The 17,355-nt window shown below is 39.9% G+C and overlaps 1 protein-coding gene across 4 annotated transcripts in view; it reads right to left on the bottom strand.

The window, feature by feature from the left end:
* The window catches only part of CPAMD8 (C3 and PZP like alpha-2-macroglobulin domain containing 8), a 56,224-nt gene extending 47,956 nt beyond the window's left edge, over positions 1–8,268 (bottom strand). For 2 of the 4 annotated variants that reach the window (XM_027471772.3, XM_027471773.3), the window contains exons 1-10: positions 8,017–8,266; positions 5,580–5,731; positions 4,303–4,325; positions 3,298–3,463; positions 3,101–3,153; positions 2,633–2,650; positions 1,553–1,607; positions 1,296–1,409; positions 571–655; positions 167–275 (exon numbers count right to left, since the gene is read on the bottom strand). In XM_027471772.3, the coding sequence (XP_027327573.1) occupies positions 167–275; positions 571–655; positions 1,296–1,409; positions 1,553–1,607; positions 2,633–2,650; positions 3,101–3,153; positions 3,298–3,463; positions 4,303–4,325; positions 5,580–5,731; positions 8,017–8,099 (858 nt within the window). In that variant the 5' untranslated portion in view covers positions 8,100–8,266. Of the gene's footprint in view, positions 1–166; positions 276–570; positions 656–1,295; positions 1,410–1,552; positions 1,608–2,632; positions 2,651–3,100; positions 3,154–3,297; positions 3,464–4,302; positions 4,326–5,579; positions 5,732–8,016 lie in introns of all 4 variants that reach the window. The other 2 variants (XM_072029124.1, XM_027471774.3) reach the window with 2 other exon arrangements.
* Positions 8,269–17,355: the final 9,087 nt, after the last annotated feature.

Here is a 17,355-nt window from a genome sequence, read left to right as displayed (position 1 = left end):
ATAATAACATATAGCGTAAAAGCACGTAATATTTTTACTATGCTGGACCCAACTATTGCATTTATTTTCTGGTCTCCCATCAGTGACATAAAATAGAGCCATAGTATTAACTTCAAAGAGTACAGATCAGGCATTTTATTGCAGCTGACTCAATGGTCTCCCTCACCTGGGTGGTCTTGAGGACAGGGTGTCCCACTTCATGCCTGTAATACCCTACACCATTTATAGTCATATTGACAATTAACTTTCCTGTCACTGGTTTTCCAAATGTATATCTGAAATGGAAAGAAGATAATGAATAACTTCCAGCTGTTTTCTGTTTCCCTGATTATATTAAGGCTAGTACCATGTGACTTGCACATCTAGAAAACAGAAAAAACATCACAAAGTTTTCCAATTTGTCATTTTTAACATGTTTTATGAAGGCTCTTACATAGGAAAGCTTCTGATGACAACCAGAAATCATCTGTGAAGTCTGCAGCAGAGGAGTTCTGAGCTCCAGTGACTGCACCATGCTGTGCGTGTACTACAAGCTACAGTAATGGAGCTTTATTTGGAATACATTCCTACCTGGCATGGACAGTTCCTTTTTCACATTTGGAAAGGTCACGAATGTAGCGAGGCGGATCAATCAGCAACTCAAACTTGGGTAACACTACAACAAAAGGAAATACAAGTCTTTTCAAGATATTACTCTCCAGATTATAGCAAAGACATACACAACTCTGACAAGATCCCTGCTGATGGTCGGATGAGGGCGGTGTAGCTAACGCAACAGGGGCAGGACAGCATCGAGTGGAGAATAGATCAACGAGAACAGCAAAGCAAGTCAGTGTCTGCCAAAGCTTGGGTGATCAGGTCATAAAATATAGATGGTGTGCTGGGTGGAACAATGCCCACCCTTCATCATACAGGGAGACTTTGAGACCAAAAAAGGGCTAGCAAAAAAGGAACTGAGAATTCCAAGTAGGGCTCTGGGAAAGAAAGGAAAGCATTGACAGAACTAAAGCATCTTTACAGCTTTCCAAAGCCACATTAAATCTTTGTTACATAAATGGATTGTGCAATATGACACTCTATTTCGGGTCATTTTTGTAGTGTGGAGGACATGAACAAAGGCCTGGTTAAAATTCAAGTGTCTATATCCCTGAAATACATAACCTGTAAGGATTTTTTCCTGATGACATTTTAATGCGTTATTTCTCAGGTGTTTCATCTTAAGCAAAAACATTTCATAATGTTTTGCTCTTCCAAATATCCTTGGGTTACAATCAAACACAAGGTGGATAACTCACCATATTTCTGAACTTCAAAGGATTTGTTGTATGTGTGCCCATGCATTTCAGCAAAGATGAGCCATTCTCCAAACACTGGCTGATCAGACAACGGAAAGCTCATATTTACAATGCCTGAGGAAGAAAACAACACACTGTGAACTCTCCCAGTTATTAATCCTTGTAAAGGCTTATTGAACACAATTCAGTATAAGCAGAAGCTAGAGGCAGCTAGCAAAGGTAAATAACACATTGAGCTAAAACAATCTGGAACTTACCACAACAAAATGGCTTCAAATTGCTCCACTCTATCATACGAGACCCCCGAGGATCCTGAATAATATTTTAGGAATGAGAGACATCACAGTGAAAGCGAGTATCACTAATAATGTTTAATTCAGTTTGCAACAAAGAACATTATATATATACACACACATGCACATACACACACACACACACTTCACTAACAGCTCATATGTAATTAGCATCTGTCCAAAATTTCTGAAGTTACTTTACTGAAGGGTATTTGCTTTCTAAAATTCAGTGCTCATTTAAGGATGCTGCTTCTACAGCCAACACACACAGGTAAGCACTGTCAAGGGGCAGATCTTCCACCTGTCTTAGGGTAACTATTTTGGATGGGATGAACAGGCCTTTGAAGATGCTTTCTTTCCATTCACAGAGGGAGTAGTACAACTAACAAGACAATTTTTAGATGACAAAGCCAGATGAAATTAATCTTGTTTTTGTCAGCATTAAATCTGTGACAGAATGCAAACAAAGGAAGAGGGTGAATTCTTCTACTTGCTGACAGCAAAAGAAAACATATGGCTTAAAAAAAAAAAAAAAAAAAAAAGACTAGACACGGAAGGAACCTCTCATTCACCTCATAAGGAAGAAGACAGGAGCACCCTTTCCTTGCCATGAATTTCTATTTTCCACTATCATAATGTTTGGGTGCAGAGATGAGATTGGCCCTGCTATATCAGCCCAGCCAGATGAAGGATAGGAGTAGGTCTGCATTGAAAAGAAGGGAGAAATTGAGTGGGACTATTACATTTATAAACCCCAGTGAATCTACCAGTTCTTCTCAGGTAGAAAAATGGGAATGGATTTCTGACACTGAAGTAGAAAACAAGTATATTTGTTGATGATAAAAAAAAACAACAAACAAAAAACAACACAACCAAGACACGAAAATCTGTTAAAGACACAGAGGTAGAGACAATGGTATAGGTTACAGTTGGGAATAGCCATAATGGACTTGGAAAGGTACAAACTTGTGACTTGTTCCTCTTAAGGCTATGAGGATCTTGTGCCTCTACAGAATACATGCTAGATGATTGGCAGATACTCACCACTACATAGGCTTCAATCTGAAAGAAAAAAAATAAAAGATTGTATGAAACAAGAGCTGACAAACTGCTGAGCATGGTATGGCACACAAAGAAGCAAAGTTTAAGCATCTCTTCTTCAGTAAGAGAAGCCTCAGAAAGAAACATTTCATTCAAGCATCTGACTGGAAAAGCAATGCTTTATGTATCTGTGCAACACCTGAATGGAGTGCAAGGCTCTGAAAAATTCTTCTTCTTCTAACTGCTTTGGTATAGTTATGTTTATCTGATAGCAGTACAAGACTATTCTCCTTCAACACCAGTGTGACCAAATTAAAACAACTAAATTGCAAATAACAACAAGCATTCACGTGAGATGCCAAAATAGATGAAGAAATCAACTGTGTTTCTGCATAAATATGTCAGAGCAAAATACAGGTTGCCAAGTATCTCACCACACTTTACAGTGTGAAATAAAACAATTTCCCTTACCTTGTCATTGGTTGGTCTCAAGTCAGAAGTAACCATAAACAGGTTTATCAACACTAAAAGAAGGAAGAGAGGAAATTAATTGTTCATCACAGCTGACACTGAGCAGAAGACTCCATCCTAGAATATACCCTTGAAATTTTTTTTTGCCTGAAAGCAGCCCTAGCTAGCATCTGACAAGTTCTCCAAGGCCACCTTACCTTTCTGTTTGGGTTTATAGACAGGCTTATCAGTCTGGATGAACACTGATGATCCTTTGCTATCAATAGTTACTGTGGTATAGTTGTGAAAAATGTAGCCTTCCTCTGCTATATGTCGATTGCCCCAAACTTTTAGATGTCCTTGTCCACGAAGTCCTGAAGGCACCTAGAAAACAGTGAGACAGAAATAGAAAAGCCTTTGAACTTCCTGGGAAAGTACAGTTACTACCCTAGAATAGTTGTCACTGAAGTGAGCAATGAGCAGCCACCTGCTGCATTTCAGTGTAACTGTGTGTTGGTAATAAAAAGAAAAATGAAGAACAGCTAGATCTTTTACAACATAAAAACTTCAAAGGAGGCAAAGTCATGCTAAAAACATGGCAGGAAATTCTCTTCTACCTTATCTTCATCACTCATGGTGATATCTGATCTACATGTTCAGCTTCCACTGAATATGGCACATTACATGGGAAAATTGACCATGTTATGGAAGACATGGCTCTAGGTCATGACCAGGTGACACACTCAGTGGACTAGGAAAAGGCTGTGGATGTGGTCTACTAGGCTTCAGTAAGGCTTCCTGAAGAAGCTGGCTGCTCAAGGCTTGGATGAGCGTACGCTTTGTTGGATTAAAATCTGCTGGGTGGCCAGGCCCAAAGAGTCATGGTGAATGGACCTAAATCCAGTTGCTTGGTAATCTGTCCCTTCCATGAATTTCTGTGATCTGTTCCATGTCACTTACACATCAAGGTATTGTCACATCTATAAAAATAATCACTAAATGGGTTGTAATTTTCTTCAGTGGTGTAAGAGCTTGACAGACAAATAATCTTTGTTCTTTTCACTCTCCACTTGTCCTCTCACAAAGGCTGCTTCCTCCTTAGTGGATGCAGCAGAACGTGACTTGTACTTGTGCCTCAAATGCTCACAGATCAATGCCTGCTGTGATTGAACGTCAGTCCCTCACATTCTTATCAAAAAGGTCTTAAAGTACCAGACACTTACCTTCAACTTGATTGTTCCTTTATCTAAAATGAAAGAGAGAGAGAGAGTTATTCTTCTCAAGCTAAGGTAATAATGTTTTAGACAACTGCAGTTGGCTGAAAGGAGACTCAGTATTGTAAAACAACTCTTAAGTGAAATACCCCTTCATTATTATGTAACTTGCAGTAATATTCCCACATTGCATGAAACAATCAGCATAGTGAGCAAGTCAGACCTAGCAAAATTCTCCAACATAAACTTGGTCCACATTTATTCACTTTTTTTTTTTTCCTAAGGTGCACTACATGGTGTTCTACAGTTAGAGTTCCACCAAGGCTGAGGTTTCATCAGAGGGCGTTCTATAATTACAGAATTGTTTTGCTATAGAAAGGACCACATTTTTTTGGAATTTGAATCACTCAAAACAAACACTAATAGAATCTATTTCGATTGCTGGATACAGCCATACCTAAGATAACATATGTTGTCCACATGTGTAAGCATCGTTCTCCTTGATTTAGTTAGCAATTGTCAGCCAATTTCAAAGAGAACAAGGAAAGGATAAAAACAGAGAATCTGTTCCAGGAACGGAAATGGTTTTTATATAACTCCCAATTTGTGCACAAAGAAGGGTTAAACATTATGGTTAAAGAATGGGATTGCCTGAATTGCCACCACTACTAGCAGTGGTAGAACAGTGCTACTGGACTTCATTTCACCAATGTAAATTCCTTCAGAATTAAGCTGGGTATAATCAAAAACCTTTTTGTTTCTCTATATGGGACAGGCAGATGTGTCTCATATTTTAAAGATATCCAGTATCAGATACACACGGATATTGCCACCTCTCTCAGCAATACTCAGTCCCAACGATGGAGAGACTGCATTTCCAGCATTCATTTTAACACGAGGGTAGAAAACTATGTTGTTATAGACTTTACATTTTTCTTCATACTCAATTTCTCTTATTCGGTATACAGCTTCCCAGTGTCAAGCATTCAGTTTTCAAAAGGAAAGACATTCACCACAATACTCCTGAACATCAATGTGATATTTTTACTCAGAGTCTCTGACAGCACATCCTGCTGTTCCAAAATTATCATCTGTGGAAGCTTGAGATCCCATACATCAAAACCACATTAGCACAATCACAACTGAGAACATTCAGCAGTAACCAATGAGTTAAATATTAGCTTAGTTCCACCTTCATTATCACCCAAAGCCCTTCTTTAGGAGATACTGATGTGCTCCCACAGCACCTCAACTTAATTCTCAAGTTCAGAATAACAGGAACTCACCCAGAATTGTTCCATGGCCTCTTGACACAGTTTCTCCTTTCACAACTAGCTGAATCTGGACTGTTGTCTCCTTGACAGAGTTAAAAATGGTCACACTTATAGCTTCCTCAACACCAGATCGGAAAACAGAAGGTGCCGCAATCAAATAGCCCCTAAGGAGCAAGATTGGAAGTAGACGGTCATCAAGAACAGTAACAAGAGTGTGATATTTACAAAAAGCTTATTTGTAAGCCACTTAATGTACAAACACAAAGTAAAGAACAGACAATTCTGTAATATAGGTTCCCACAATTTACCCCTTTAGGCTCAGACCTGTGACCACCAGCAGTGTAAGCCTGTATCTAATTTCCATAAAACGCATGCAGAATGCACATAGAAATGAACAGAGCCTAAATGGCTTACAGGATTTAACCCTTAGCATTTTGATACACTAATTATTGATTTATATAATAATATAAATGTTTATTGCATCTCTAAACAAACTAAATATACAATTAGCTAATCATAAAGAGACTGAATTTCATGAAAGAGTAAGGATGCAGATGAATCTCCAGTAAAGTGTTGTTTCAAAACAAGGCATGATCTACAATTTAAATGCTTCTAACATTTTTGCCTCAATTATTTCTCATGCCTCCATTTTCACAGGCCAACTTGATGCACAAAGAAATGACTCCCAGTGCTGATACTCAGGACTGTCTAGATGTCAGTCACATAAATATAATGTACCTAAATCTCCAGTTTATAGAGAACGACTCAGAAAGAGCAATTACAAGACTGGGCTCAATTTCTCAGTTCTGTTACCATATTTTTGTTCAAATAATTATATACTACAAGTTTAAAAACTCTGGCAAAGAGGAATTGTTTTAGCAGGCATAGACAGTTTTAAAGCCACTGTAGAAGACATCCCATATATAATACAATCTTCGTGTTTCTGAATGGAATTCATTCCATTCCTCTGTGCTGAATGGCACCACGCCACGAACTTGTCAACTAAAAGCATTACAAACTCTGAACTCTTTGATGTGCTGGGCTGTAAGCAATGTATTTATATTCTCTTCATGACTTGACACACCTTTTTGGTTTTTTGTTTTGTTTGCTTTCTATGCAAAAAGATTTTTTTTTAAACAAGGCAATTCCTTATGACTGTTTAAGCACAGTTTCTCAGCCCATGCCTTTCTACTGTGCCACGAATCAGGTTGCTTTACTTCATGATTAATTACCACTTGGGGACGAGGATGATGGCATTCTACAGCCCCCAAAGTCATTTTTTATCAAATTCCAACCCCATGTCTCTCTCTCAGCAGGCCTCATTGCCATGGAGATCCCATTACCCCCAAAGGAAGTTCAGATCTTCATGGCATTTGAGTTGAATTGCATGGGGTACAGATTCAAAACCTTATGGTCACCAGGTTTGAAAATTCATCAGAACACTGATAAATAACAATAAAAAGTTAGCCTTAAATCTGCATTCTTGGTAAGAAAAGCATAGCTCATCTATTTGGAGAGGGAGAAAAGAGTACCATCTGCCTCCGGTATGAAATGATTAGATTCAAACTGTCACATAAGCACAGCACTACAGTGCCATATGTGAAACACATGTATTCACATTGTTCTAAACTGCAGCAACTTTTCCCGAAGTATCAGCTTGTTGATACAGTTATTTAAGTCACTTAATAAGTAGCATTTGAGTATTAAATATTTAACTTGGCAACGAAACAGTTAACTTGACAGTGACTGGACAGATCCTTTAAGCATATTTGACTAACGGCTCTGTCAGGTTACACCAAAACTTGGCAGGACAAGAAATATTTTCTAGTAAGCAAGTGAAAATAAGTTCTCCATGGCACTCAGTTAATGCAGCTATTCACGATGTTGACGGGCTATAATGCACTAGGGATAAAGAACAAAGCAAACTTTAATCAAAGTTAACCTAAACACACTGGAACGAACCGCGGATTCAATTTCTAAAAGGCAGAAAACTCTCAGAAGTGAAACGTTTTCTCCCCGCTTGCTTTTCCCCACAGGAATGTTTCGCGTGCTCTTCGGGCACAACCAACGTTACCTTCAGCCACCCCGGGCTCAGCGCAACACCCCGGATTCCTTAAATAATTGTTCGCAGATAAAAGCTTCGCAGCCCCGCGCTGGAGGAGTTAGAGACAGGTATTTCTAAGGAGACCTTGCCTTTTCTTTAATCCCCCCTCCCCTTCTCTCGCTATGCACTTTTGCGCCGGCGAGTACAAACGTGCAGCTCCGCCGGGGAAGCGCCGCAGCTCGCCTCCCCGACCCCAGCCCCTGGAGGGGGGCTCCGGGAAGCTTTGTTAGCGGCTGCTGAGGAACCCCGGGAGGAGCAGAGGGGCTCCGCTCCTTCCTCCCCACCGCCCCTTTTACCTGCAGAGCCGCCGGGACCCCCGCAGGTACGGTACGGTACGGTACTTACTGCCTCTGCCGGGGCTGGGCTGCACCCAGGCTGCAGAGGGTCAGCAGGACCCCCCAGGCGCAGCCGGGCTCCTTGCGGGCCATGGCTTTCGGGGAAGGGGCTCGGGAGCCCCCTGGGCACGGCGCCGCTGAGCGGGCAGGAGCCTTTTGTTCCCCGGCGAGCGCAGCCCTCGCCTCCCGGCCGCCCCGCCGCCGGGCTCGGCTCCCCGGTGCCTCTGGCCGCCGCCCCCGGCCGCGTCCCCGCCCCCGGGCCGCCCCCTCCCGGCCCCGGTGCCCGCTCCGGCTCCGGCCCCCGGTTCTTTGTCTGCGGCTCCCCGGCGGCGTGCACCGGGGGAAGGGGCCGGCCCCGCACCTCCGCCCGCCCCCGGCCCCAGGTGCGTCAGGGCCCGGCCCCGGTGGGCTCCCGGTCCTCGCCTCCCCCCCCCCCCTCCCCGGCCGCGCTCTTCCCCTCAGGGGGCTGCTGCGGCATCGGCTCCCCCCTGCGGCCGAGCCCAGGCAGGAGAAGAAGGAGGAGGAGGAGGAGAAGAAAGCCACCTGCCCCAGCTCCTCTTCCTCTCGCTGCCCCTGCTCCCCCCTCCGAGCCCCCGTTAACCGAGGCGTGAGGCGCTGAGGGGCTCCCCGGAGCGGTTCTGCTCTCCTCCTCCAGCCCCCGTCTCCATCCCTCACACCCTGCTGGGGGCTACGGGGGCTTGGGACAGGAGGGGGAGCTCTCAGGGCGCCCGTCTGATGAAGAGGGGGAGTGGAAGAGGAGAGAGAAGGGAAAAGCTGGCACCTTGGCCTTTATTTTCTCACTTTTGCTCCTAATTCTGCCCTAATTCTGTGTCACAGCTGTTACTCCAGATCCTGTACATCACTAGAAGTTTGTCCCTACACACGGCTTTGGCTGGTTAAGGACAAAGCTGGGTTTGTACACAAAAGGTTGCCCACAGCAGGAAAACACTGCTAAAAAAGGAGGATATTATAAAAAGGCACCCTAGTAACTACTGTTCTTACCAGAAAGATAACTATGTGTGGATCCCCATCCAAAGCAATAACAGTAAATCAAGGTGACAACGCCACATCTCAGAGCCACAGAGTAACGTCTGCATACAGACACCGAGGAGCGATTTCTCCAACCCTTGCTGGAGCCACCGCGGACAAGCTGGGATGCCAGGCATGCTTCAACAGAGCTGCACTCTCCCCCTCAGGAATAAACGAAAACCCTCAATGTGGGTAGGGTGATTTTTTTTTTTTTTTCCCCAGCACTACAAACTTGGTTTAAAGTAAACTACTACTAAAACTGGAAAAAGAAATGCTATTTTTTAATGCTAACTCCATTATTTGAACCTCACTTCTATTTCTTCTAAAAATCACTGATAGGCAGCCCAGCATTTTATTTAGCATAAATACAGATTTGCATCCAAAAGTCAGCTTGATATTTTACCAAAGGCCCTTTCTTCTAGCTTCTGACAAGAAAAAAAAAACTAAAAGGTATTAATTTTTGAAATGACTTTTCTGCAAGTAAAAATGGTTTCACCACGTATTTCAGCAATATCATTACAAGCTAACACATTTTCTGCAAGTCAGTCCATTCTTACAAAATCATCAAAAATAGAGAAGTTTCCCTTTACTACTTCACCAATAAAATTTAAGGAACCTCAGTCCACAGCCAGGAGAGGGACTTTTTTTCCTACTTTTTTCTGTTAAAAATTAAATATATATTTAAATATATATTTTTTTTAAATTGTAAGTTTCAAACAGGGTAAGTTATTTAAGCTTTTTTTTTTTTTTTTTTTTTTTATCAATTCACATTACCTCCAATAAAAAATAGCATTGATAGATGTGGCTACATTTTCCTACTCAAACTTCTCAAAACAGCATTGTCTTATTTGTGGAGAGGCATGATTTTATCAGAGGAGGAGACAAATTGTCAAATATAATAAAAAATGCAGGAAAATTTAGGCTAGGGCTATAAAGAGTGCATCTCAGCTGAAAATTCTTTATAGCAGACAACTTAGCAGCCTCAAATCAGAAGTAATATGTACTCTGTAAGGCCCATTACAGCTTTTAGGATTGGAACCGACAGTTAAAACCAGAGCCAAGCAGGTTTGGAAGGTTTAAAGAAGTCACCTATTTAACCTCTTTTATTAAATCATAAATTAATACACATTGACAATCCTTGACTAATGCCTGTCTACAGCGAATGTTTTCAAACTTACCCTAATTGTCAAGATGAGAGTGGAGTATTGAATAATTGTCATTCAATACAGTAAGAACATCAGAGTTATTCTCTTGCTACTGAACAAGAGTTTTTTGAAAGGTTGCTCACCACCTTTGGAAAGGTTATTTTTATTTATTTTTAAAAGCATTTTTCTAGCTATAGCTCATCTGTGGGAGGAGTTGCAGAATGCCTTGGAGCAGCTTTCAGCTTTTAATATTAAGTAAGCTGAATCCATTTTGCTTGCTGCTGTGCTGTTTAAGCACAACTGCTCCACTCTTGCTCACTTCATCGCTCATGTATCTTCACATGACAAACAACACTATGAGAGTTACCAGGGGACTCTTTTGTTTGTCTAAAATTGAAGACACGTGCAAGAATGTATGAAGTAAAAAGAGGCCCTCCTAATACACATTTTCTTCTATATAAAGTATATAGAGTTTTTCCTCTGATCTCCCACTCCTCAAAAATGTATAATTGTACTCAAATGGTGCTCTTCCTCTTGTACTAGAAGTTAATGATAGCTATGACGGTCAAGTATATAAGTGAGGCAGTATCCATAACAACACATTTTGTTAAACTATGTTAATTAGTTAATTAAGACATCATTCGTCTTCCACAACTTTTGCACTAGTACTCTTCAGGGTCATGTCAGTTCAACTGACATTACATCAGTTTTATGTAGAATTAAATATAATGCCTGCCATTCAGGTTTTTAAAAATTAGTGTTCTAGTTAAATTAATTTTTTTTCCATACTAAATTTACTTGTGTCAACCCTGACAAACCTAGGTCTCACTTTAAACAGTTTATGATCTTTTTGATAAAACGACTAAGTCTTATAACAGTTTGGTGTTTGAAACTCAACATGCAATGAAATTACCTGGAATTCTAAATTGAGACGCGATTTCTTCCTTACTGCTGCATTCTCCTTCAGTTTATTCCAACTAATTCAACAGAGATCATTTCCCCAGCAATCCAACTAGGCTGAGAAGCAACTTTCTAGAAAGTATATCAAAAGGGCAATGCTTTTTAGTAAGACAAACTGGACTGGAAAAGATAACAGAATTCAGAACTACCATCTGCATCACTTTGTCAGACAGATTCACAGAACCCTGCATGTCTCAATTCTCCTATCACAAAGTAGCAATACTGATGTTAGCCTTCTTTCTAAGGGTACTACTTAATAGCACGTTGTGATCCTTTAATTAAAGGAAGTAAGGAGGCAAAGTGAAAACAAAGCACCTCTGCTCTTCTTGGGGTAGAGCAGCCTCTAACTGATGTACAGTATCTCAACAATCAAAACAATGACTTTGATAACAACTCCGCTGAGATCAGACAAATTTTGGAGGTAACAGCATCATGCTTTCAAAAAACCCCACTATACTTAATCAATATAGAAAAGATACAGAAATGGCTCCTTACGGATTCATACCTGAGATCTACGGAGTATGTACCGCGAAAACTTGCTGCAACATGCCACAAAATGTTCATGAGGTAGTCATCCAAATCAGTGCACATTTTATCTTTGAAAAACCTCTGTGTACAAAATGTGAAGCAACAATGTGATCCAGCAATGAATTGATGAATGCAGCAGAGTACTTTTCTGAAACAGAGCTCCATCATCTTCAGCACAATGCTATAATATTTTTGAACACAAAAAAAGTGCATCTCTACAACAGAAATCACAGCTAGGAATTTTCTCTATGTAGAATATAGCTCTTTTTAATCATTGTTAACTTTTTTAAAGGAGAGACTTCTTCAAAATTTAAGGTTTTCCATTTGATATTTACTGACTATAAGAAATACCAGGCAATTACAGTCTCTGAAGACTGCAAACCATCTTTTAATTATGAAAGTATGTGCTATCCTGTAAATAAAGCTAGAATCAGTTTGGTTTGGGGAAAAAAAAAAAAAAAAAAAAAAAAAAAAAAGGAGGCTTTAGATATCATTTCAAACTATTTAGTTACTGAAATGGAATTTTCTGTGCCTGCCAAAATGAATCCCATTCAGTGTGATGCAACAGGTGTTGGAATTCCAGCAGCCGCCTGCAACCCACATCTGGTAATAGTTAGGAGTTTAAAGGAAGTTCTGTAAGAACTGCTTATGTATAAAAACTATTCATCAGTCAAATCTATGGGCCATATTCACCCACCGCTTGCACTGCACATAGCTCAGATTTTTATTTCGTTTACAAAAAATGTGATTCTGCTCCTCATGAAATTTTAGGAATCTCAGGCACTTGCCCAGGTTGAAAGCGTGCAGGGGATTGGCGAGGCTATAACAGTGTATCAGAAAGGTGAGGGAGAGTCTGCAGTTTTCAGAAGGTGTGAGTACATCTAAATTGGTTCCAAACGGATCCAAGTTAGATACTGACCATACATTCTTATCATCATTATTCTCAAAAAGAAAGTTTTTCCCCAATGTTCTATCTACCTAGTAAATAAACTATATGTATCAACAGAATTATTGGACAAGTATTCAAACAAAAAAGTTAGCACTAAGATCTAAATAATACTAATTTTTGAGTACTGATGTTCTCACTTGGGCCTCCTTTTTCATTCTACACCTCCCTCAATTACAAAATTGAGATCAGTAAGACTACTCGCAAGAATGAAGTAATAGAGTCACACTCTTAATAATTAACCCTTGTTAACTGCTTCAGCATGGGTGTTATCACTCTAACCTGTCATAGAAATGTTCAGGCCTAAAGGCAGGGGAGGTTATACTCACTGAGATATGAATACATGTGCAAATTATGTGCATAAGAAAATATGCTGTAATAAAAACAAAGCCACTAATGATTTAGTGCTGTCATTAAGTCCTGCGCTCGCTAGATACCAATAGAAGGTGGATGAAAAATAAAAAATAAAAATAAAATAAGAAAATAATAATAATAAAAAAAAAATCAGACAAGTCACCAGCTGTAAGGAAGCCAGAATCATTTGTCTCTCCCTGCCAGTGGAAAAACATGTGTGTCAGTCATTACATACTCTGTGACAAGACTAAGGTTTCAGTTAATTTTTACAGCATTATATTCATGGCAAAACACACCTATTTTTTAACTGCTAGTTTTGCTCTCCCTTTTCCATGCATTTCTGTGACAGCCTCCTGTTAACCAAACATAAGCAACTGCAAAACAAGTATCCTACTGGCTGTGCCATGCGAATCCCAGTTTACCTGCGATGAGGATAATGACTTTACAGGAACTGCAACATCAGTCCAGATACAGAGTAGTAGAAACAAGACTGATCCTGCCTCCTGAGAATACAAGCATCCCTAGAACAAAATTACAAGGGAAGGATAATTAAAGAGCACATTCAAAATAGGAATGTAATCTGAGTAGCATATAAAAATAACAGGATAACAATATCAAGAATATAATTATTAAATAGTTCTGTCAAAAATTCCTATTAATCATCTACAAAACAGAAGAGACTGATCTTTGGAGTAATACTACATTTTAATTCCAAAGTGAATGAAATAGTATTAAGGAATCATTAACATGGGCAGGTAATGATTTAGAACAGGAATAGAATGCTGCTTAGTCAGACATGGCTGCCATTAAGACACATAGTAAGAAGTGGACACCTTCATAACTCATCCATGTAGATGAGTCCTTTTATCATATTATATTCAATTGAGAAGTTTTGCTCAGTTAGGTAAAGCTATTTTTAGTTTGTTAAAACAAAGAATGTAGCAAGAAAGGGATAAGGACTCTTGACATCTTTTGGTGCTGCCTGTACAGCTACTAGGCTTTCCCATAATATGCTGAAGTTGTATAACTGTACTAGTATTGCTTTATAGTCAAGCTAATGATCTTCAGCCTGGATTAGTTTGGGATCAGTGCTGTACTCCTATAGGTACATGGTTACCACTTCACTTGCTGAAACATTGCACAAAAGTTCTGAAGAAATACCCAACAAAACCTGACTGCAGAAAGGATTACACGCCACAGTATCTTCTTGGGTTGGAGTCCTAAGAACTACTGTTCAATCAGCTATTTCACTCTCCCTGTCCTATATGAAGGGGAAATTAAAATAAGTTTGGATATCATACAGGCCATCTCCAAATATATGTGACCTATCTAAACAAAAAAAATGAGCGATGACTTAAGAGGTAAATTGTATTTGCTTCCTTAACATATAAGATCTTAAAATAGCAGGAAACGTGATAGGTCTTACATATACATTTTCACAGAAATATTTGAAGAGAAACTGATCAGCGGCTCCATCCTCGTGCTTGCTTTCCAGACCACACAAATACAGCGGAAGAAACAATCTAAAATTATTTCTGTGAGTTGAACAGGAATGCTCACATAATCACTGGAAATGCTCTTAATTGGTGTGGCTCAGTGATGCAGTTCAGAGCTGTTAAATCCTCTGCCTCTGTGAAACTTTTCATGTCCTGGCAATCGCAGTCCAGCCAGCAGTTTGTTTATCATATTCAGTATGAGTTTCCGGATCTCCAACAAAGTGGTATTTACTCCAAGGCAGGGAAGACTGCAGTAATCCAATAAGTTCTCATTAGCCTAAAATGCAGAAACATCTGCTGGGGTCATGAGCTGCTTACTTGCTGTTGATGAGCAAAGAATCAGCTCCATTTGCAGCTAGTGTGAACAAAGAATTGTAGGGTTGGGGGGTTGAGGAGACAAACAGGCCTCAATTATCTCCTGGGCAAAAAGGGATGCTCCCTTATGTTGACCCCTGGTGACCTCATCACAGACAGCACAGGAATTACAGCAGAAAAACCACTTGGACTCAGCCCTCCTGACCTGGTGGTTAAAACATTTGGGCAATACCAGCAAAATAGAAGAGAACGTGGTCAGAGCCCTCCAAGAAATACCAGAATCCAGGCAGCACAATCTCTTCAACGCAAAACTAGTTTAAAATGATCTTTACCAATTGCCTTACAGAGAACCAAGAACAACAGAATTTTGCAGAGGACAAATATATTTCCATCATGTCCTTCCCCTCCCCCAAGCTCGGACCTAGTTGGCTAGTTTCACAACTGTTTTCAGGTTTGGGGAGAGAAAAAAAAATGCCCAACATATTTTTAAAAAGCCCTAGAACAATTCAGTGTTAATAACTGGGCAATATGAGCTTCTGGCTCAAAAGATGAACACATAGGTATTAAGTACTACACGAATTCAAATAAAACTAAATCCATATTGAAACAGTACTATAGAAAGAAAAGCATCATTATTTCTAGGTGCAAAAGTAAGAAGATCAATAACCTGCAGGAGAAGAGCTAAGGTTAAGATTCAGAGCGTGTGACATTGTCAGAAAATAAGTGGAAAATACGAAATAAGTGGTGTCACATCTGTTTAGTTCCTGCTCCAGTGAGCCTGTAGTCTTTTTTTTTTTCTTTTTCGTACTGTGCTGAATATGACAGCATCTAATGTCTGCAGCTACCTCAAGGTTCCATTTAGGCAAAAGAACAGCCAGGATGATCACATCAATGCCTCTGATTCCTCTGAAACAATGAGTGCACATCCCCAAGCACTTTATTGTTTTGTACAAGCAGTTGGCCTTTAGCTCCAAGATTTCCACTTTGCCTTAGGCTTGTTGTATAGACAATGACTGCCACCTGCAGCAAGGATGCAACAAGGATGAGCTACTTCCCTGAAAGCTTTAGAGCTTTTTAATTGCAACCACAGCAAGTACCTTCCTCCTCCACCTTCCTTCAAGGGTGAGAACTAAGAGCATTTGATTTCACTTTACAATATCAATGTAGATATAATAATTTTAAATAGCTTAAAAATTGATCAGAAAGTCCAGAAGGAAGCTGAAACTGTTTTCTTTCACCCCAAATTCAAACAACTAAGTGAAAGGGAATGTTAATACCAGACCACACACATTTATTCTTTAGATGGAAATTGATGTTCCTGAAATAAAAGCACTTCTTAAAAAACAAATATTTTGTTGTCTGTTGCTTAAGTAATATTTTGGTGCACCGCATACAACTGCATTTCAGTGGTAGTAAGTCACTTAACTAAAGGTGATGGGTTCGATTTAAAAATATTTCCTAAAATTATTATTTTTTTGAGATGAATGAGGTCTACCATCAAGTAATCCAAGGAGAGACATTCTGCTTTGTGTCTGTGCAGAGACAAAATTGTGAAGACACTGTAAACTTGATTATTTCATCTCTACCAACTCCATTTTAAGAGCCCTCTTACCTTTTAAGTCTTAGCATGGCACACTTATGAACAGGTTAAAGGCATAAGGAAACATATTCTAGCAATTATCCAAAACCTAGGAAAAACTGTTTGACCAGTTGTTTCATTGTATGGGACCCTTTCTACTGACATCTCAATCCACCAAAACGAGACTGCTAATTTACCGCTAACCCATGACTTGACTGCTTAGCAAATTTCTCCATCCAGTGGCCAAGTTTGTAGGTGCAGCTCGTGTTCCTGAGCAGGAATACAATCATGCTGTGTACAGTAGCTGAGGAAGAAGAAATAATAGATAACACCTTAAAACAACTGATTGTCCTCTCACTGGCTCATGGATAAGTTGCTACGAAACAATGATACGGATCCTATATACAAGAAAAGTCTTAATAGCTTGTCACCTATGGACTTCTATTTCAATGTACTGTACATCTACCGATCCAGTTACTATAGTAAAAAATAGGAGCGAATTAAGGTAAGGGGAGATGGAACTTACTTAAACCCTTGCTAATAGCAGGAAGCAAGCCTGAATCATTTATAGCATTTAAAAGCACTTACTTCAGGGTGCATAAGGAGAACGCTCCAGGTGTTTCTTCAGCAGGCAAAAAAGCTTTACAGACACAGCTTAAACCAGAAATGTACCATTATGGTGACAATACAAAGCAAAGCATCACAGAAAAGGGATACACAGATAAAAATACAGGGTACGGCATGTCTTTCATAGAGAAACACATTCTACTTCTAAAACAAAGAGTATGTTAAAGAACTTCCACATCTGGCACGTATGTTCATAATGTTCACAGTTTGTCTCATCAAGGCACTTACTCAATATTTAGATTAAAAGGTTTCTCTCCACATTCAGAATCTACTGGCCTCAGAATTTTAGGTACCAGTAGGATGCAGCTTGCCACTGGGACTGGTTAGCGCCCATAAGCCCACCACTGTATACATTGTGTAGTATTAGCCC

This window comes from Anas platyrhynchos, chromosome 29, assembly GCF_047663525.1.
Source record: "Anas platyrhynchos isolate ZD024472 breed Pekin duck chromosome 29, IASCAAS_PekinDuck_T2T, whole genome shotgun sequence".
Lineage (NCBI taxonomy): Eukaryota > Metazoa > Chordata > Aves > Anseriformes > Anatidae > Anas > Anas platyrhynchos.
This window is presented reverse-complemented; position numbering and strand designations above follow the sequence as displayed.